This window comes from Bos indicus x Bos taurus, chromosome 8 (assembly GCF_003369695.1).
Source record: "Bos indicus x Bos taurus breed Angus x Brahman F1 hybrid chromosome 8, Bos_hybrid_MaternalHap_v2.0, whole genome shotgun sequence".
Classification (NCBI taxonomy): Eukaryota; Metazoa; Chordata; class Mammalia; order Artiodactyla; family Bovidae; genus Bos; species Bos indicus x Bos taurus.
Genome location: NC_040083.1, coordinates 5,705,838 through 5,727,875, shown reverse-complemented (window position 1 = coordinate 5,727,875; position 22,038 = coordinate 5,705,838). Strand labels below are relative to the sequence as shown.

Below are 22,038 nucleotides of genomic sequence, written 5' to 3'. Positions count from 1 at the left end.
GTTTTATCCACCTTGTACCAGATGGAGTAACTGAAGCTAATAATGGTTCACTAATTTTCTCAAGATCATATGCTGACAGCTGCTCTAGTCAACATGCAATTTTGTGCCTCCAGGGACTTACCTGGTATTCCAGTGGTTAAGACTCTGAGCTTCAAACGCAAGGGGCATGGGTTCAATCCCTGGTGGGGAATCTAAGACCCCACATGCTGAGGGGTGTGGCCAAAGAGTTTAAAAAAATAAAGGGTCTGCCTACAACTCCAGAGACTCAGTCTTAATCACTATATTATGCTACCTTACATGCATAATAATAGCTTTTATTTGTATGTATTATTAATAATATTTCTTTACAAGGTATTCAAACTTAATTTCTAAAACTTGTCTCATTCCAAATGTGACTTTGCTTCATCCTGGGATCAGATATTTAGAGGAGTACTTCACTGACATTGTAATAAACCAAATAAATTAGAATTATATTTATAGGAGCTATTTTTATAAACAGATTTTGTGAAAATTTTATCGTATCAATCCTTGAAAAAAGACTGCTGTAAATAACATGAAGCAGGGTATAAATAATAATACAATAAAATGAATCTGGCTTCCTATTTGCCCAGATGTATCTGAGATTATAAGTTAAACCCCCTGGAATTCAAGGCAATGAGAAAAATTCAGGATGTGATCTAGTTATTTCCACATATCAGATAGTTCCTGCCTGTGTACATTAAGGATACTTGAGTTCTCCAATGTTCTCTTTTTGTGATTTTAAAAACACTACATTTACAAAGCACAGTCTACACCACGTGGACTCAAATGCTATTTTCTTGATGTGGCTATTTTATCCCTGATAAACTATCATATTTATCCTTATAAACACTTCATTAAACATCACTCTATCTGAAAAAAGAAAAATTCAGCAAAGAAAAAGCACTTCAACAGCCCACATATAATTTATATTTGTAATAAAGCAAAAATAACCACTTGATTAGATTCTGTAATTTTATTGCTGACATCATCTTGAACAGCAAAAGATACAGAGAACTTAACAATGTTTGGAAAAGCACAAAGAGTTACTGGGAATGTAAGGAGGCAGTTTCTTGCTTTTTTATCTCAGATTAATAACAGTCAAAGGTGCCTGGTTTCTTCCTGTAAAGGTTTTTCTTTTTTTTTTTTTTTTTTTCACCTTTTTCTCCACAAGTAGGAATTTATGGAAATCATCTCATGGATATACTTTATTACTCCAGTTTTACACCAATTTGAGGGGGGAAAGACATGCTTTTTGACACCAGTTGTGACAAAATGCATTCATTTAGGGAAAAAACAGTGGTATAGTGAGTTAAAGATCCTTATATTTTAACCCAATATTAAAAATTAAATAGTGGGACTTCCCTTGGTGGTCCAGTAGACAGGACTTCGCCTTCCAATACAAGGGTTGAGGGTTTGATCACTGGACAGGTAGCTAAGACCCCATAAGCCTCTTGGCCACAAAACCAAAACATAAAGCAGAACCAATTGTGACAAAATCAATAAAGACTTTAAAAATGGTTCACATTCAAAAAAAAAAAAAAATCAAGACAGCTAGAATTTTCTATACCAAGAATTTACCTCCATTCTTGGGGGCTTCTTCACTCAGTGAAAAATCTATCTTAGAAATCACGGATTTGAAAAACCAAAAACAAAACCCAACCTATTTGGTTATGTGGATGCAATTTATGCCTTTTCTGTTTATAGAGAAAGCCAGACCTTGCCAAAGGAAACTTTTCTTTTTCAGATTTTATGTTTCTGCATTCCTCCTGTCTTGTCTTTTGTATCCCTCTTTAAGCCATCACTTCATAACTGTCATGAGAAAAATCACTCACTCATTTTCTCTGATTTTACATCTTCATAGAATTTTTTTTTTAGATGGACCACAGCCATCTTAGAGGAAAACTCCATTTTCTGGTGGGGGCTGCAAAGGGTAGAATCTGAATGTCCAGTGCGCTGTTGGTCACCCAGCACAAGGAGGGACTCGTGTTACCTACAAAGGTATTAGGAAAGTGCTCCCAGCTGAAAGTATTTATCCAATTCCAATTGTTTGGAAGTCTAAAATACGAAAGGGTAGTACTGTTCCAGGAGCTACTGTTTAAAACAATGCAATGCCTGTTTAGAGGCAAAAAGTCAGTACTTGAAAGTCTGAGTTGGTTTAAAAAATAATAACTATGCATCCAAAAAAGAATTCTTAAAGAAACATTTATATGCCAGGCACATGTTTTTTATTTTAATAACATTAGCTAAACCAAATAAATATGTAGAGTCTAATAATTATTTATATTTTTATATTATTCTATTTTAGTGAGTTTGCAAAGAAGCTAATGAATAACAATGAAAGAAAAACATGTATCTGTCAGGACAAAGTTGCTTGTGGTTTGTAGGCAATGCAAAATGTTGTGTTGAAAAAATGCTGTGTTAAAAAGTCATTGAAAACTGCTCTGATTAAGAAAGAAGTGAACGCATATCCCCATAGGATAATGGCAGATAAAAAAGTAATTGTGTTCCCTGTACAATTATGTTCGCTGGCATTTATGTAAGTATAATAATGCTCTCAGGGTATTTTCATAGTTGTTCACTTAATGTGGGATTAACATCAAAATCTTTATAATTATCTGAGATCACGAATTTGAAAGTGGAGTGGTAAAACATGTTAATGGTTAAAAGACGCTAGCAGTTTTAATACCAAACAGATTAACACACATGAAAGTAATATAATTTGTGCACTGAATAATATGTCAGACCAATTCTTCTGGTGAAGGAAGAATTCTTATGAAATGGTACCCTTTCTAGCTAATGCTTTGTGTTTCTTCTAGAAATACTAAAGCAATCTCAGATAGAAAATTGCATGAGATATGCATTTGGGTGTGCATAACTCATGGACTTGAAACATTATTCTGTGACTTTGCATCACACAATTTCATGAAACCTTCATTTCTGAAGTTTCCTTTCAATAAAGTCGAAAACCAAAACATGACTATAGGAAATTAATTTTGAAGAAGGAAGGTATGGTTATAAACAACAACAACAAAAAAATAGAGCATAAAAGAGATTAATTGGCAAGAACAGCTATGAATTTCTTTTATAACCACTCGCAAATAAATGTAGAGTCTTATGCATTTTTAAATAATACAGAAGCATATTTTAACATGTACCTCAGAGTTTTATAAAACTATTTCTCAGCCTCAACTTTCTCACCTGGACAGGGGTAGGAAAAGGGTAGTCATTTAGAAAGTAGTATGAAGCTACGGATTAATTGCCTGGCATGCCCATCTTTCTAGAATCTCGGTGAAAATGGACCTCACAACCCAGACCTAATTATATTATAATCCCTGTTGCACTCAGCTACACGGGTTAGGATGGGATGTGAAACCTTGGAAACTATACTGAACGTGACAAACCCAGGTACCTCCCCCCCAACACGGAGAATGTGTATTAAAAGCCGGTATCTGTGTAACTTCAGCTGCGCCTGAATTGGGGGCAGTGGGGCGGGGGCGGGGGGGGCGGGGTGGTGTCCAGGAGTTAAATCATGTGGTTTCCACTTACGCAGAGAGAATCCATAAAAAAGAGATTTATTATCATATTTTCCTTTGGAAATGTAGTATTTGTTTTTGACTTTAAAAGTGCTCCTCGGTATAAAACAGGGGTAAATATTACAATTTTATGAAACAGCAGCCAAGATTTAATTGTCTGTGAAATATCAGGCTTAGGACCTGATTCGAGTTAACTACTGTTCTGCTGAGACCAGCTCGCTGGCCCGCTGTGGCCCAAGGCGCAGGTTGAAGAAGGGGTGGGCGGCCCCACGCCCCCGGGAGCACCGCCAAAGGCCTCGGAGCCTCATCCTCCTGCAGCCGAGCTAAAGTGACTTTGCGCACAAAATCAAACCAGAATAAGTGGCCAAGGAAAACGGGACCGAGTAGGCTAGCGAGAGAGAGAGAGAGAGAGAGAGAGAGAGAGAGTTAAATCCGGTAACCGCCTAGAAGTGCAGGAGGAAAACTGGATGGGATGCAAAAAAGTGGAGCGGAAGAGGGGAGAAAGGAAGCTGGGCAAGTGGAGACACTGGAATCCACGTGTGCACTGTCCGGCGCGTTAACACCGCGTGCGCCCCAGCCGCTCCACCGGGAAGGAAAAGCCCCAGAGCTCGGCCCTGCAGCCCCGGCCCCCTCCCCGCATTCTCCTCGCCCCGCGCCGGCTCCGCGGGTCCTTCCTCCGCCGCCCGGTGCCGAGAGAAAGCGGGCGGCGGCCGATTTGCCCCGGTGGCACCGTAGCCAAAAGCCTGTCCGTAATTGCAAAGCAAACAAGGCTGAAATATTGGGTCGGTCTCAATCGTGACAAGATCTACGCTTTTGCCGCCAATTTGTTTGTGCAGCTCTATTTAAAGGCCCTTGATTGAGGAAATGTTGAAAATAGCGCGGAGGGTTCCCTAATGAGACTTCGGGAAGAAAGAGCTGGGGCGGGAGGGCGCGGGCGGGGGAGGGGGAGGGGCGCCTTTAACCCCTTCCTACCCGCTTCAGGCAAAAGCCCTGGAGCCCAGAGAGGGTAGGAGGGGGAGCAGGGATCCGTCCGGTCCCGCCCCGCGCGGCGAGCTCCCCGGCGGCCGCGGCCTGAACTCCGCCCGCGCCCGCATCTCCCTCCTCCCCTCGGCCCCGAGGCCCCGCGGCGCCCTCCGACAAAACCCCCGACTGGGGGTCCCAGGCGGCTGAAAGGGAAGGCTAGACACTCAAGAGGCGGGAAGAGAAAACACACACACACATTTATTGTGCGTAGAAAAAGCCCGTGTGTTCAGCGTCCAGCCCCGTGCGCGCCTTGGTCTCATTCAACTCCGAGCGCATCCTCGCAGCCAGCTTCAATACCCCATTGCTCAGATGCGGACACCAAGGCTTAGAGAAAACCAGTCCTTTGGGAGCCTGTGCCCGCTCAGCGGGCTCTGGCTTGGCAGCTCAGGAGGTGGAGGGCCCAGGGGAGGCCAGGCCAGGCTGGTCCCCCTCTTCTCCATCCCACGCCGGCGTCCCGGAGCCCTTGGATACGCGGTCCATCCAAGCAGCTTTCTCCCCGCTTCTCCCAAGGACTTGGTGATGAGGTCGGTTCCCTGCGAGACGATGTCCGCCTCCGGCACTAGCTCTGGTCGCTTTCAAAACAAAGAAAATTGCAATCCGATTGCCATTGGGATACGCGAAACTCATCCTTTACACAGCTGTTTAAGCACACACTGGATTCAGTGGCTTGACTGGGTTCTCAGGGAACCCACAGTCACAGAAGGAGAAAGGTGTGTGCCCGGAGAGCTACCAGAGCGAAGATGAGGGGGGGAGGGGCGGGGAGGGTTGGGTACCAGAACAGAGTTCAGAAGGGAGACCTGATTTGCTGGAGCAGAAAGGAGGGAAGCCAAACCTGGAAAGGCTTCCTGGAGGAGGTGGCATTTACGCTGGGTCTAGAAGAAACCAGGAAGTGTGGATTCTTTAACATGGGAGAGAGATAAGTTGTTTGCCAGCTCTGCTGGCAAGTCAAGGGGTGCCAGACCTACAGCTGGGGACAATGTGGGGGTCACCACCTGTTGATCCCCGGCTGCCCCTCTAACGTAGAGAATGTGAGTTAATCAAGTCCTGAGCCAAAGTTTCAGTCTCCCTTAGGACTGAAAATCTAGGGCTTGCAGGTGACACCAGAGGCAAGACTTTGACCCTTCAGGAGGCCTGGACTTGGGCCAGCAGGGCCTGTTAGGGGCAGGCCCAGCAGGAACATGGCATTGGGGCACTCTCCCCAGGGCTATTAGTGCCACACATTCCCAGTTTTTCCCGAGGAATCTGGTCAGAGATGTACCTTGGCGCATCGGAAGTTTGTCTTTCTGGAGTCCCAGGCAGAGGTGGACTGGGAAAATGGAGACCCTCGAGGGGCAGGGAGAACTGGTTTCGGTGGTACTTCTCCCAGAATGATGTGCGCTTTCTGTCAGCAAAACAAAAAAGCATCAGTCACAGGCGTCCAGTGGAGCTGCTCAGTGTTTTCTGAATGGAATTCTGCTTTTTCTGCATGCAACCAATTCCTTCGTTTGAAGTTGGATGTTTTGCAAAGCAGAATGCAATTCCATTTTTTCGTTCCTCGAGGTTTTGGCCTGTGTTGACTTAAGTGGGCACTCACACAAGTATTAAAAAGAAAAGCGTTCTCTTCTGGAAAATGGAACTAAGTCGCACCTCTCCAGTCACGCGGCAGATGTATAATCTGTAACAACAAATTCGCCTCCTTGTGCTGCGCATTTCCAGCAAGCACCCTGCCTTCTCTGTTTATAACTTTTCTGCCTGCAATTATTTTTATTTTAATTTTCTGTCACTTTAACAGAAACCAGAGCCTTTTCCTTTAATGTTTTGTACACAACATGTTCATTTGGATAAGATGTTCTTTTCTATCCTCTTTTAGCTTGCGTTTCCTAGCCTGGCGTTCTGTATCAGGAGTTTCTAATATTTCTCCTTCTCTCTCTTTTTTTAAAAGAACTTGTCCCTGTCTTGCTTTATTTGTTTGTGTGAAATTTAGTTTGAAAGGAGATCAGAGAGAGCAGGAGGGGTTTGTAATAGGAGAATGACCGAATGACCCAAAGGCTGATTATCTGTCATTAACTGGAGACTCGGTGTACCCAAATTACCAGGGAGACCTCAGTCTGCTGGATCCAAAAAGGCAAGCAAGGAATGCAGAGCTGAACAGGCTCGTGGCATTGCAAGTGAAGACACTCTGCCCACACATTTTCTTAAAGAGGCTTCCTTCAAACCACAGCTCACCTTCAGTGGACAAGTGTTTTAGATTCTGATATGTTGTACACTGGTATTTTTTTTAAAAAAAAGAAAAACACTGCTGAAAGACTACTTTCAACGTTTTCGATCACTAACTTTTTCTGTGTCATTTCATTAGGAGGAAAATTGCAGTTAATTGTCTAAGCTCCAGAGAATATTGAGAAATTAAGCCAAGCTGCTTTTGATCTGCTAAACCCAAGCCTTGTAAAAATCGAGGTTTGCCATTAATATTGACGATAAAACGGTTTCTTTTTGTTAACCTGAAACTCAGCCATCATGGTGAGCCCTCGCCTAGAAGCAAAGGCCCTGGAAGAAAGAAGCAAGGTTTTGGAAGAAACTGCCAGAAATCTCTTTATGAACTTGCAAAGGAGGCTTCAGAACAGGACTTCCTAGGAATGCGAGCCATACTGCAGTTAGCACTGGGAATGCACTGGGGCTGCTAACAGATCCTTCAGTCACATAAGTGGTTTGTCCAAAGCCCCGAATGTTAAACTGACATTTGCTTTCAAATTTTATTCTGAACCCCAGACTGTCTGGCAGACTAGTTGAAGTCTATTCTTTACCGTTCCCTTCGAGTGTGTATGCAAAATTACAATTACTTCCTCTTCTGAATGTCGACAGCTTTCCTCCCGGCTTGGAAGAATATATTGCTTGTATGTGTAGGTGATGTGATTGAAACAAGAATGTGAATGAGCAGTTAACATAAATCCTGTGCGGTGTATTTTCTTACACCACTTTTGCTCTCACCTCCACCTCTATTTACAGACTAGCAAAGATCAAATCTGTCGTACTTCTTTGGATCACCAGAATTTCATTAATAACACTTCCCACTTATATATCATGCAGCCTGGAGGGAGCCCCCTTCACGTGCATTATCTTTTGTTCCCTTCAGTCTGAGTAAGGAATTTAGCTTTACAGACAAACGTGGGCAAATGTGGGTACCCAGCAAAGGACTGAGTTCCCCCGATCAATAAAGACCCTCCAGAGCATCAGCACACTTGCCAGTTCATATGAAGATCTAGTCAGAGATTATTTGGAAAAGATGCAATTCCCACTGTCTATATAGTGGGCATTCAGACGTTTCCTGTACAGTGTCCACCTTAAGTATTGTACACAATGTTATATGTCAATTATATATCAATTAAAAATATTTTTCTTAAAGAATCTGACTTAAGGATGAAACAGTATCTTGCTCTTCATCTCTTTCAGCTTCTGTGACACCAAAAAACCTTATAAATCCAAGCATTGCTGGCAGACAAATTAGTAAGGAGGAAAAGAGAGAAGGGGGAGGAGGTAAAGAGAGAGGGAGAGGAAAGAGAGAAGGGGGGGATTTACAAACACCCAGCAAGTTCCAATTTTCTCCACTGACTTAACTGTTTCCTAATCAACAAGAAGCCATGAGCCCCACCACAGTTGGCACTGCAGCTGCAGCAGCCTCTCCTGCCCCGTCTGCACAGCTCTGCTCTCTGCTCGGATGGAAAAGAGGAGGGATGAGGGCACCCTCACCAGATACGCCATCCCCGCCCCAAAACTCAACAAGAAAACGCTCAGAAGAAATGAAACCTGAAAGGAGCCAAGGGCAGCCCTTCCTGCCCTTCGTTTCTCAAACAGACATGAGTCTGAGCAAACGTGATTCCACTTTGGAAATGTGTACCAGGAGCACCACCACGTTTCTGGGCCCACTGTTACTTGGCAAAAGGTAAACCAGAAGGTGGGGACTACAAGCCCCTCCCTGTTAGAGGGGGACTCTTGCCCACCATTTGGACAATGCGCCTTGTTCTAGTGGTTGGGTCTGGGGCTAAGTGGCTAGTATGCACCATGCAACCACACCCTTGGAGGGACAGAAATGCAAAGCAGTCAGGGTGTCAGAAGAAGCAGCACCCTTAGACAGGTGAGGCCGGGGGGACACCTTCAAGAATACATTGTTTTTTCTCCCATCTTCTGGGTTGGATGTTCTTTCTGGGGTTCTTGGCATGTTCTGGGGTTCCCCTCCCATAATAGCATTATAGAGATTAACAGGAATGCCCAGAGTCACTTCCACTACGTCGGTTAGGAAAATAAGGTAAAACGAGACTTGAAAAACACTGAGGCGAATTGAGCCATAATTCCCGTAAACATAAAATGTGTGTTTATGGCCCTCCGGCCTGGTTCTTTTCAGGTCCAGTTTATTTTGAGTTCTCATGAGCAAAACACAAGATACAAACTGCCCTTGCCTTTGAAATAATAAATACCTTGAAAAGATCTGTATTCTCCCTTAAAACAGACTGAAGTTTTTAAGAAAATATTTAGTTTAAAGCAGATTGATTTTTAAAGTAATATCTCACAAGCCCAGAATGTTTGCCAGGGCATCAGTGCCCTCCCCCCCCCAACCCTGTGCCCTTGGACCCTTTTCTAGGCAAGGGGGTGGGAGTGAGGGGAAAAGAGACAAGAGACACAGGCCCAAAATAAATGTTGGACCCCAGTTCTGTCTGCTTAGCTGAAGAAGGCAGTTGTGATGTGCAGCTCGGTGGGTATATCATCAGTTACAAGGATCTCAAACATTCCCCCAAAATCAGGGCTGTGCCCCCAACCCATGAATTGGTCTCCCCACCTTGGAAAGACTCGCTGCATCTTAGCTCAGGGCCTCAGAGGAAGGCAAGTAGTTAGCACACCCCCACCTTTGCAGGATTCCTCCTACAGGCAACCCAGGCGGCCCCAAGCCAGCAACTTCTTAGCTGCTTGGGAGCCCCTGGAGCATGTGTCCCCTTTCCCAGAGCAGAACACCAGAGGCTACCGTAGAATACCCCAGGATGGGGTCTGGACCAGGAAACCAGGAACTTCTGCCTCCTACCTTTCTTCTCCCACTGCCCATCCATCACCACCACTACCATCATCTCCATCACTAGTGCCCCAGAAGGCACGAGGCGTCTAAACTGGGGGCACATCTGACGTGGCATCTTTGCCTCGCAGCTTTTCACGGCAGCAGAGTAATCTAGCAGCTCACCAGAGAAGCAGCAAAAAGTCCCAAAGAGAGACGGAGAGAAAAAAGTGGACTCAGTTGGCTGTATACCCAGAGTGGAACTCAGCCCCTTTGGGATCCTAGAGTTCTCCCACTTGTCCCCTGCTTCCGGGGCCATACGCCTCTGCATTTTGGCTTTCTGAGATTCATGAAGTCCTGGACCCTTGGATCACATTAATTAACTGATAATGACACTGTCAGGGAGGACCGAGGTTCAGATTAGCATCTTTTACGACTTTTTTTTCCTGTCCCATGTTGTCCATGTCTTTTATCACTTGCCAGGCTCTCTGGGACCATGAGGGGTTTTGTCCATTTTTTTGTTTGTTTCGATTAAAAGAGCACGAGGAAGGCTGGAAGTGGCGAGTCCAGATGCCTTTGCCACGAAGGCCACTCATCCCTGGTAGACACTGCACCTCAATCCCCAGCTCAGCCCTCTGCCTGGCCTCTTCCGCCTCCTTTCAATTTCCCAAACTCCCTCTGGCCGGAAAGCCTGTGTTTTTTTTATCTGGGTGCAATCACCTTACTTTTGTCTATCTGCTCTCAAGGCCTAGATGTGTTTTTATAAACAGACTTCTTTATTTTAATGTATCAAATGTCAGAGAATTGAACTACCAGTATTTACACATTCAGGGTTTACCTTTCTGGTGAAAATGCAGACCGGACCCTGACCACACTACCCATATTCTTTCCTTGAAGAACAAGGTCTTTAAAAGACTGTCCTTGTGCTCCAAACTGCAGACCTGCCTAAGGTGGAGGTTCGAAGCTCTAGGCGGCTTTTTGTTCTGAGCCCAAAGGGCCCAGCATACCTGGTTTTAGCCACTCCCCACCCCTATTCTCGGTTTCAAGACCTCTGCTGGGGGCATCCCAGAAAACTGACCCTTTGCTGAAGGGACAGGATGGGCCCTCATGGTGACGCTCAGCCAGCTTTCTACAGCCCCCTCTGGGTTCCTTTTCTTCTCCTACAGCCTGGCCACAGAAAACCTAAAACATGTTTGTCAAAGCTGTGCCCAGGGCTCTGGGTACCCCCAAACCCTGCCCTCTATTCCTGCAGACCAGGCCTTCCATCCCCAAGCCTGTACCCACCAAAGAGTGGGCAGCACGCAAGCAAAGGACTGTCCTTACCAAGTCCTTGGAATGGGACTCTGCAGCCTGGGGCCTGACTCTGCCTGCCTCCCTGGGACGAAGCCCACGGTGGGGTGCTTGGTCTCCTCCGGTAGAGCCTGGCAAGGCCCAGCAGCGAGTCCCAGGCCGCAGCGCCCGTGCTGGCGCAGGCACACCCCGCGTGGGCTCCCTCTAATTTACGGCCCTTGGGCTCCTGTTGACACTCTTTTCCACACCGACCCTTCGGGCGGAATCTTCAGCTCCACATCAGCCTCGGTCCAAGGCTGCCGGCCAACCCCCGGGATCATTTCAGCTCCTGCCATCGTCCACCCCCCTCCCCAATCCCCAACCTCTTCTCAAAACGGCTGAAGCCACTCGGGCGCCGCGGTCCCGGTGCCCTGCGGCCCGGTGACTTACAAGTGGAGATCCATTTTCCGTTCTAATGTGTTCAAGATCACCAAGGCCAGCAGTCTAAACATCCACGAGCCGTCCTCCCGGCCTGCCTCTTAAACTGGTGTTTAATGGTTCCCCTCCGATAACTAAACCTGCTTTCCACACATGCCCGCTTTTATGGGAGAGGTAGGAATGCGGAGATGTATTTATATGTTTGTTCATAAAAACTGAAAAATAAGCTCTGAACACGCTGTAAAAAATATTCAGTTACTTACCAGACAGGCTAGTTAAACCTGGGGAACACCGATACCGGCCACACAACAAATTCGGGGAATCGAGGTGCCCTGCGCTTTGAAACCGCCCAAGGTCTGCGCTAGGGCTGGCGTCCCTGCAGAACATCGAAATAAGAGTATTTACAATCTTGACCGTTGGTCCCGGGGTCTTCACCACGATTTCCAAAAGTAGCCACTATAACACAAGCTCCCCAAGAGGGCCCTGGCCTGGGTAACGAGGTGGGTAAGTCCAGCGACGCAGAGACGCGCGTTTCCAGTCTGTGCCCAGGTCAAAGCCGCAGCCTTGCCCTGCGCCCCGCGCCCGCCTCGGCCGGCCGGAGACGCACCTCCCGGGGGGTGGTTGGGAGGGGGGCCGCCGCCCTCTGCCTCTCTCCCGCCCAGCACAGAACTGCGCCTGCTGCTCTGCTCTTGCCTCTGTTACCTACAAAACACTTCGAAAAGCAATATCTGCTTCCTTTTTTTTAACCAGAAAAGAAAGCGGAGTAATACCGTACCTGGTTTAAGATTCTTCAGTATTTGAGACCTGGGGGGAAAATATTTAATAGTGAAGCATCTGTTAAACACTTGCATTAACCTCCGGCTGATAAAAAAGTTTTTTTAACCCTGCTCCCCCCACCCTCGTTTTAATTATCTTCTGGTTATGAAGGGGCAGCCAATCCTGGACGAGGACCTCGGCAATTAGCAACAAGAACATCAAAAAGTTTTATTGCGGAGAGCGCGAGGCGCCGCCCCCGCCGCCCCGGGATTGGCGTGAGGAGCCTCTGACGACATATATTAACCCGAGCGGCCCTAAAGATGTAGCTGTACATGGAGATCTTGCTGGGAAAATCCGCTTCCTCCCCTTACGGCGTCCAGTACCGGAGAACTGCCGCCGCCGACGCCGCCGACGCTGTCCGGGAGCTCCCACGGCCGCCGCGCAGAGCCCTCCGCGCCGTAGCCGCCGCCTTCGCGCTCCAGGGGCCTGCAGGGCCCAGATCCTTCCCCGGAAAGGAGAGGATCTGAGAAAATGGATGCACTGAGACCTCTCTGAAAACCCTCCGAGGGAGCCCGAGAGGAGCGCGGAACACGTTATTCGCAGCTAAAATCACGTTCAAGGACCAAAACAACAACCAAAAATTTCATTAAAACAATAAGCGCACAAGAATCCAGATCAGGCTGGTGGGGGGGAGGGGAAGGGGCGGGAAGAGGAGGGTCGCATGGAGGTAGCTTCACAGTGAGCAGCCGACCCTACCGCCTCCTTGCAGAGCCGGGCCGGCTCCTCCAGCCGCGGCTTTGGACTCGCCCCGGGACTGCGAGTAGCCGCGGCGCCGGGCACGCGGCCGGGGCGCGGAGCCCGGCGACTCCACCGAGCAGCCCCGCGGGAGCCGGGGCACCTTTGCATGAGCTCCAGAGGACTGTGCCTGCCCGCAGCCGCCCGGGAAGCAGGAGTCTGCGCGCGGGCCGTGGAGCAAGGCGGGAGCCGGCGGCGGCGGCGGCCAGGGGCGCACGGTGCCGGGACCAGCTCGCCGCGCCCTATGGGGAGCCGGCGGCCGCGGCGCTGCTGAGGCGGGCCCGGCGGGCCAGGCGGGGGGCCGGGGCCCGGGCTGCAGCAGCCCCCTCTGCGGCTGCCGGGCCGGCCCGGGCGCCCGGGGGCTGGGGGGTGGGGGGTGGGGGAGGCCGCGGAGCGCCGAAGCGGGGGCCCGGGCCGAGGGCGCGGCAGGGCTGCGCGCACGCTGGGGCGCGTGGAGGGGCGCGGAGGGCGAGATGAGTCTGGTGGGGGGCTTCCCCCACCACCCGGTGGTGCATCATGAGGGCTATCCGTTCGCCGCCGCCGCCGCCGCTGCTGCCGCCGCGGCCGCCAGCCGCTGCAGCCACGAGGAGAACCCCTACTTCCACGGCTGGCTCATCGGCCACCCCGAGATGTCGCCCCCCGATTACAGCATGGCCCTGTCCTACAGCCCCGAGTACGCCAGCGGCGCCGCCAGCCTGGACCACTCCCATTACGGGGGGGTGCCGCCGGGCGCTGGGCCCCCAGGCCTGGGGGGGCCGCGCCCGGTGAAGCGCCGGGGCACCGCCAACCGCAAGGAGCGGCGTAGGACTCAGAGCATCAACAGCGCCTTCGCAGAGCTGCGTGAGTGCATCCCCAACGTGCCCGCCGACACCAAGCTCTCTAAGATCAAGACTCTGCGCCTGGCCACCAGCTACATCGCCTACCTCATGGACCTGCTGGCCAAGGACGACCAGAATGGCGAGGCGGAGGCCTTCAAGGCAGAGATCAAGAAGACAGATGTGAAAGAAGAGAAGAGGAAGAAGGAGCTGGTCAGTACCAGGCGGCAGAGGGCAGTGGGGTGCGGGGGAGCGGGGATCCCGGTCTCTTTCCAGCTGGGCTGAACGATGGCCCGCCGCGTTCTCTGGCAGCGCCCTGAGCCAAGTTGCTTGCACCAGGTTGTGGTCAGAAGGTCCCGCAGAAGCAGAGAGGCCGGGGGAGGGTGTCAGCATGCGGAGGAGGTTAAGAGGGATGTTTTGCGCTGGCGATCCTCTTCCCGGGTTATCGCCGCGCCCCCAGGCACTTAGGGCGGGCCTCGCGAACTCCAGCTTGATCTTTCGATCGTACTGGCCTGGACCCCTCTTTCCTCGTCCTTTCGAGCCTTCATTCGGCCTCCAGTCCGCTCTTGCTTTCAGATGTTTGTAAAATAAGTTGCTCAGAAGCACTTGATTCCAGTTATTTCACTACTGGTTGCGTTTCCTCTTCTTGAGAACCAGGCAGCCACTGATTCTAAGAGTTTTTGCTGTGGTTCTGATTACTATGCCGGGAAGACGTGAAGGTGAACATAAGTACTTCAAAATTCAGCTCAGTTTCTCTCTGGCAGTGATGTTAAAACGTGACTTCCCAGATGAGGATTCTTCCTGCGTATTTCTGCTTTTGTTTGCATGGGCCTTTACATTTTAAGACAAATAGTAAATATTATCATAGTCATTGTCATTGTTCTGAACAGTAACACAAAGTTATAACTGAAAATCAGTTTTCTCAGGTTCCTGACCAGGTGCCCATAGGTGGTGGAGTTTAGAGCAGGGCTACTGCCATGAAGAGCCTGGAAAATAATTCCATTTGTCGAGGTTTTCTTCCTTGGGGCCTTTGGCGCTTTTGTTGCTGCAAAGTCGAGGGATCTCCTGTAGCCCGGGGTTTCAGAGGCCTTGGAGGAGGCCTAGGAGGCTTTGGGCGGACAGGCCCAGGCCGAGGCCGAGGCACCTCTCCCCATCTGCCTTAGAGCGCGGGTCTGGGACTGCGATTGAAAACAGGGAAACCAGACTGAGCGCCGACCCCCGATCGCGCCCCTACGTCTGGAGTTAGAGAGAAGGCCCCCAGTTCCTCCATAAACGACTTGAAAACGGGTGGTTGTTTATAAACTCGCCGACCTGGGAGTTGAGTGCTGCCGCTGCACGTCGGCCTGGGCAGTAACTAGGACAGCGCCAGCCTTCCTAGCTCTTCTGCAGGGGCTGGGACTTGAGGCCACCCCACCCGCGGTCCCTGGCTGGCTCTTTCACTGTCTTCTCTGGCCGGGAAAGCGTGGGGGTTGCGTGGGACCGGATCTCCTCTCTGATTTTCTCTTTCTACTTTTCTCCCCCTCACCTCACCTCTTCTCTGCCCAGAATGAAATCTTGAAAAGCACAGTAAGCAGCAACGACAAGAAAACCAAAGGCCGGACGGGCTGGCCACAGCACGTCTGGGCCCTGGAGCTCAAGCAGTGAGGAAGAGGAGGAGGAGGAGGAGGAGGAAGAGAAGGAGAGCTCCAGCAGGGCCCAGGAGCTGGATGCAGACCCAGGACTCCAGGCAAGCTCTGCGTGCTCCGCTCTGAGGACTTCCTGCATTTGGATCATCCGGTTTATTTATGTGCAATGTGCCTCCCTCTCTTTGCCCCCCTTCGAGGCATCCGATCCCCACCTTCCCCTCCAAAAAAAAAAAAAAAAAGTGGATATTTGAAGAAAAGCATTCCGTATTTTAATATGAAGAGGACACTCCTTCGTGGTAAGGGATCCCGTCGTTGTCTTGTAGAGTCTCTGTTTGTGAATGTTTCCTCCTGCTGTGTAGACACCAGCGATGCTCCCTCTCCACTTACCTAAACCCTTCCAGATAAAGACAGCGGGACACTAGTGTGTATGTGAAGTGTATCTTTAATACTTGGCCTTCGGATATAAATATTCCTGGGGATTATAAAGTTTTATTTCAAAGCAGAAAACGGGCGGCTAACACGTCCGTTTGGCTTTCCTGTTGGCTTGGCGGTAAAGAATCCGCCTGCCAATGTAGGAGACTCGGGTTCGAACCCTGGGTGGGAAAGATCCCCTGGAGAAGGACATGGCAATCCACTCCAGTATTCTTGCCTGGAACATCCCATGGACAGAGGAGCCTGGCGGGCTACAGTCCATGGGGTCGCAAAAGAGTAGGACACGGCTTAGCAACTAAACCACCACCATTATCATGTATGTTGGGGGTAAGTGTCTAGCGCCACATTTCCACCTGATGTGGTTCCCACTTTGAAGATGTTTCCAACAGCTCCTTGTTTTGTCCACTTCCGTCCTCTAAAATTAAGTGGAATTAATATTGAAGGTGTAAACGTTGTAAGTATTCAATAAACCACTGTGTGTTTTTTTTTTTTTTTACAAAACCCCTATCTTTTAATGGTTGATACCTCAAGAGAGTTTTGAAAACAAAACTGTTATATTTGTTTTCATTATATTTAAAATATTCAGAAGTAAACTAAATTATCGTGATTGCCTCTAACTTTGTTTGATACAGTCAGTGGTTCGGATCAGTCATCAACGTGAGCAACCTTGAAGGCAGGGCTGGCGAGGAAGCCCTTTAAAAAGAGATGTCCTTGGTGAAAGTCCTGCCAAAGGGCCTGGGCTCCATGAGTCCTGCCTCCTTCCCTCTGTCTCTGCGTCCAGGAAAGCACCAAGTGGTCTGTAGAAGGAGAGTCTGGGCCGCAGAGAGGCCTAAGCCGTATGCTCCAAAGGTGGAAAGTTGTCCTGGTTGAAATCAACCTGAAATCAACCAGACGCCATGCGGTAGGGGCTTCGGGTTTTGTTGGAGAAGCCATTTTCGGTGGAGGAGTTTTGGGGAGGAACCTAGCCCTTATTGCAGCCGCAGGAGCTAGTCTAGGGTTTTTAATTCAAAATACAGGGCTTTCATCCAAGTAAAGGGGAAAAAAGACCAGGAGAAAGGAAAAGAGGAGGTTTTTGCTGGTCGTCTCGATGTGGGGTAGGTGGAGGGGGCGGGGGGGAGACTCCTCTGAGCCGCCCGGGGGAGGGGGAGGGCCCTCGGAAAAAGTCCATGATTAGGTAACAAGGAATTCTACGTCAAGTAAGAAATCGCGAACTCGACCGAGGATTTAAAGAGGGGTGAAGCTGGCGCTAGATTTACAAGGCGTTATAGGGAACTCAATATTAACCGCGCGGTGTCTGTAGTCCTCCCGGCCGCAGGCCAGTCCGCCCAAGGGCTCCCTCCCCCGCTGCCAGCCGCCGGGGCTGATCCCGCGGCCGGAGGTTCGGGCTCGGGGAGTCTAGGCACCTCCCGGGAGGAAGTCTCCAGCCTCCTTCGCCCGCGGGCCTGGTCGGAGCGGAATCTCTGCTCCAGGAGCTGGAGGAGCTCGAGTGCCGTAAAGGGCTCGGCAGGCTGGGGAAGGGGAGCGGAGGAGGAAGCATTGGGGGTACGCAGGAGGGGAGAGAAGAAAGGCAAAACGTATTAAAAAGCGGTTTTGTTTCATGAGACGCCGCGCGTTCAAATCTGTTGTGAGGGCGGCTTGCCAGAGGGTTTCCACCTTGGAACCCATCCTCAGGGTGATGTTCGTTCGCACCCCGGCCCCGGGCACTGACTCTCCCCCTACATCCCAGGGGTCCCACTCCGGCCGGTGCCGCCTCTGAGCCCCTCCCGGGCCCCCGGCGAGTTCGCTAGAGCCAAGCTGCAGACTTTCCGAGCGGCGCTGCGGGGTTCTTCTGCGGGCGGCGGACGACGTGAGGGCGCGGGGTTAGAACAACTCGGCCAAAGCGATCTGAACTTTCTCCCCTCGGGTCAGCGGGCGCTGGGCCGACGTGGTGGGCGCAGGGTTGTGTTTACAGACACTTGCCTTTGTTTATAGCGCTGGGGGGCGGAGGGAGGCGCGCCCTGATTTTCTATTACTCTTGGGATTCCTGTCCGTTTGACCGAGTGGCTCCCTCCCTCTCCTGCCGCCCTTTGCGTCTTTACGCTAATCCGTTCTAGAGAAAAGATGCCAGAACCTACTGGTGGAGGGAAGGAGTTTTTACCAAGGGCGTGGAATGTATGGTGGTGGAGGAAGTGAGGTTTTCAAAACAGGAGTTATCTTCACGTGCCTGTGTGCCCGTGCGGGCCTGGGCTGGCTGGTCTTCCTTGCCATCTGGGCCTTAACGCATTTCTAGGGGGTTTAACACGTTCTCTGGTCTGTTAAAAGCCAGCAGAGGGAATCAGAACACCCCGGCAGCACCGTTGCTACGAGGCCGCGGGTTGCTGCACGTGCGTTTAAACCCGCGCTCCAGAAAAGCCTCTTTTGTCTGGCCTGGGCCCCCGCGCTGCCCTCCTGCCCGCTGGCCGCGCCTCTTCCTAGGGCTTTGCAGCTCCAGTGCTTGGACACCTCCAGCACTTGGACCTTCCAACCCACCGGCAACCCCAACGGGCCAGACATCCAGCAGACCCGATACCCAGGGGGGTGCCGAACCCCCTAACCTGACGCTTCAACTCGCAAGACACCCCACATGTGGTCCCACGTTGTCAAGTCCCAGGGCACCAAGTGGTGGACTAGGCAGGCGATTCTTCTACGCTTCCATGCTTTTCTCTTCTACACATTTCTTTCCATTTTAACTCCCTTTCTCCTTTGCTTCCCAAAAAAAAAAATATTTCCCCCCAAGCTCCTGCCTTGTGGGACTGGCTAAAAGGCCTCTGTTTTAATTGCTTGGATAATGTGGTTGCTGCCATTTTGTTAAAAGCAATCACTCCTGCAGCGAAATCACAAGCTCTCTAGACAGGCCGGAGCCGACAAAAATGCAGGATTTGACGTTAAAAGCTAAATGGGAAGCTGGGGCGGCGGAAGGTAAATTGATGGTGGATCTGGTTGTCAGGGACGGGCCCCAGACCGCCGCGCAGGCCGAGCGCCTGATAACCCTGGAGCACTGCGGGCCGAGGGCTCGCCGCCGCGGGCGCGCGCCCGCGCGCGTGTGTCCAATAGACCCATTCTCAACTTCTTGGGTAGTAATTTGGGAAACTCGACAGAGGGGTACCTGACCACACACCCTGTTTCCAGCCGCAATTTTCCAGAACTTTTCGCCAGGACAGGACACTTACTGTGGCTTTCAGAGTTTTTTTCAGGTGGAAGTGCCAAGAAGATGACAGCAAGATCACTTGGGAGTTCTTGCCTTCTTAATCCCAGGACCACGCTCTAGGGGGTCGGTGGGCGACCCCAGCCACCCAGTCTGTTAGCCAATAGGTCTGGGCACGTAGGAAAGGTGAGCCTCTCACCTAAGCTGCCCTTCTTTGGGCTAGCATGACCAGGAGGCCTGGTCGTCCCCGCCCTGCCTGAAGTGGGCGCAGCCTTGGCGCCAGGGACAGAGCCTGCAGGCAAGCCCCTTGGAAAACAAAATGTGCGTTTGAGTCGGGGCTGGAGGGCGTCTGGACTCCTGCCCCTTCACCTGGATCACTGCTGGCCGCCATCCGGGACTGGCCGGCGTGGTTGAGGTCGCCAGAGGAGTGAGTTGTGTGCACCCGGACTTCGCTGGATAGGGAGCCGAGGGAAACAGTTAGATGCAAAGCCATACAGAGTCGAAGGAAGCATGTGAGCTGCTTCCGAGAGACTAGTTTTCCAGAGAAAACCGGAGCCAGCTGCTAGGGCCCGAGGCGCGTGTGTGTGCAGCGGCAGTACACTAGGCACGCGGTACCACTCTGCGTTTGAGCCGTGGCTCTACAAAGCGCGGGAAACAGCTCAGCGTTTCCTGTCTTCAGCAGCGCTAGTGGCTCCCGACTTCCTCCTCCACTGCCGCGCGCGCTCTCCCTCTGCGCGAGTCCCACCCACGCGCCTGCATCTGGACACTGGACTGGCGGTAGGTGACGAGCCGAGTGGCCCAGGAGAGGGGGCGCGGGGCCTGTGCCCCAGGGAGGGCTGCATCGGGATCCTAGGCGCCGCCTGTCTTGTCCGAATCTGTTGACCTGAGGAGACCCATTCGCTCGACCGGGCTTGACTCCTTGGGTCCATCCACATCCTCGCGCGAGGAGGGGGCGCCGAAGAGGGCCCAGGCCTGTGGAAGCCCGCGCACCCCTCGGAGGAAAGACCCCGGAGAGGCCCCGAGGCCGGGGGCAGCCCGCTTCCCCGGAAGCCCAGCCGAGCTGTAGGATTTACGTCCACGGGGCGGAGGGAGGGGATGAATGGGGGAACCAAGTGTTTAACTGGCAAGAGAGGGGCAGCTCTAGGAGAGGAAGACTGCGAGCGCGCACAGCCTGCAGCGGGTGTCCCGGGGCCAGGCTCAGCTCCCTAGAGGCGGCGGCGGGTCGGCCGTCCAAGGACGCGGGGCAGGAACTCCCAGGCACACGGAAGAGCGTCCTCTCCTGTCCCCTCTCACCCTCCCCAAGCCAGCCCCGGTGCAGGAGCGCGCCCCCGCCTCTCCGCTGAACCGACTCCCCCGCTATACACACACGCACATTCCCTTCCAATTCTCCCAGCAGTTGGGCCGCTTTGATGATCAGATGGTAGAGCCCTGATTACAAATTTATTCCCGGCCGCTCCGTCCGTCTTTATCTCCGCTATTAGGGCCATCTGGGAGTGATTAGCGCCGCGCCCGCGCCCAGCCGCGCTGCCTATCTCGCCGCGGCGCGGCCGGAGCCGGGCTGACGTCAGGGCAGACGGCTCGGAGCCATCCCAGCCAAACTGGGTGTAATCGGCGGCCGCGTGGCCAAGTCCACCCGGGCCAGGCCGGCAGCTGGAACGCGCCGCCCGTCTGTGCGCGGGGACTTTCTCAATATGTATTTTTAGTGCAGAAGACGTTCTTGTTTTCTTTTTTTTTTGAGATGAGGTGGGGCCGGTGAACGCTTCGGCGGGGCCCGTCCCCACTTTAAATTTGCCAACCCACTGCGTCTGATGCTTCTGGCCTGGGAAAGGCTCCAGCCTTTGGTCCTGACCCGACCGCGCGCTCCTCCGCTATCCCTGCGCTGAGGTGCTGCTCTCCTACACCAACGGCTGCGGCCCCTGCAGCGGTGCCCATGCAGGTCGGGCTGCCAGGAGGAGGTGGCTCTTAGGGGTGGGGGGGGGACGGGTCGTCCTCCTGGTACTGGGACCCGTTTGACCCTTACACCCCTCGAGCCAAAATAGTGAGTTTCTGCCCAGCTGGGCGGCCTGGGAGACGCTGATGATGGAACTGAAGGTCTCTCCAGGCCTCCGTCTTTGCACCTGCTATTACAGCCCAAGGATCTGAGGCTCTGGACTCTCTCCTGCCTCCCCTTCCCCGCGCAGGAGATGTCCTTGACACAAACCCTGACAATTTGCCAGGGAAGGATGCCTTGGGCAGCTTTGTTCCCTACTATGTCAGTGCCCAGGGCAGAGGCTGGGTATATTTAAGTAATTCCTGCACCGGGAGGAGGATACCCCTGACCTCCCACCCTCCTGCCCTGTGGCACTGGCCTGATCTTTGGTGTGAATCCAACTCTAGAACCCTTTAGGTTTGAGCTTCCCATCCTAGTGATCGGAAATCTCTGAAGAACCTGGTAAAATTATACATACAGCCCCACCTCCACCAGAAATTCTGCTTCAGCCAGTCAGGGTAAGACCTGAAGTCTTCAGCTTTCAAGACACCCCCAGGGAGTTAGGGAACCTGTACCTAAGGCCACACACATTCACTGCAACCAGCCCCTCACCCATGGCACTCTGGAGGGCCCACATGAAACACTGGACAATTGGTGTGGGGATGGCTTTCTCATGGGGGAGGGCCAGGACTGCATTATTTAAAGTCTTTCCTGGGACAGAATTGGCCATATCATGGATCAGCCCCACACCTTGATTTAACTAAGCAAAGCAAAGATTCAAAAAGCCAGAAGATGTGATTTATTTCAGCACAGGCTGCAAAGGCCAAGCTGAGCATTTACTTAAAGGCTACAGATAATTTAGCCAGAGGGAAAAGAAGTCGTATCCTGTGATTTGAGAGTAGTGATGAGAAGATCTATTGGGGGACTAAGGGTATCTAAAATAAACAGAAGATGCAGTTGAGAAAATTTCCCAAACGTTCACCTCTCTTCAATTCTTCCAGGCAACTCAGTACAGCAAACTCCAAAGTGGTCTTGTAATCTAGAAGGGAAAAGAACCATTTCCTCCTAGGTTGGTGAAAGCATTACACTGAGAGATTGGCGCCCCCTCCCACCCACCCATATCCCTAGCAGAGGGGAAAGGAAATATGGGGGTGGTGTGGGGATAGAGAATGAAGCTTTTAGAGA

General features: G+C 51.4%; 1 protein-coding gene and 1 long non-coding RNA gene across 4 annotated transcripts; one reads left to right on the top strand and one right to left on the bottom strand.

The window, feature by feature from the left end:
• Positions 1 to 979: 979 nt before the first annotated feature.
• Positions 980 to 15,185, bottom strand: LOC113896874. Of its 3 annotated transcripts, none has more exons than XR_003512161.1 (5): positions 13,886 to 15,185; positions 12,074 to 12,577; positions 11,562 to 11,674; positions 5,836 to 5,958; positions 980 to 5,149 (listed from the first exon to the last, which is right to left on the bottom strand). It is a non-coding gene; the product is annotated as an uncharacterized LOC113896874 (long non-coding RNA). The 3 variants fall into 3 exon arrangements; XR_003512162.1 differs by lacking the exon at positions 13,886 to 15,185 and having other exon boundaries at positions 12,074 to 12,102; positions 12,438 to 13,099; XR_003512160.1 differs by lacking the exon at positions 13,886 to 15,185 and having other exon boundaries at positions 12,074 to 13,099.
• HAND2 (heart and neural crest derivatives expressed 2) lies at positions 13,245 to 16,328 on the top strand. The gene is made up of 2 exons (XM_027548951.1): positions 13,245 to 13,877; positions 15,210 to 16,328. The coding sequence occupies exons 1-2, from the start codon at positions 13,323 to 13,325 to the stop codon at positions 15,306 to 15,308; spliced, it is 654 nt and encodes a 217-aa protein (XP_027404752.1). The 5' UTR covers positions 13,245 to 13,322; the 3' UTR covers positions 15,309 to 16,328.
• Positions 16,329 to 22,038: the final 5,710 nt, after the last annotated feature.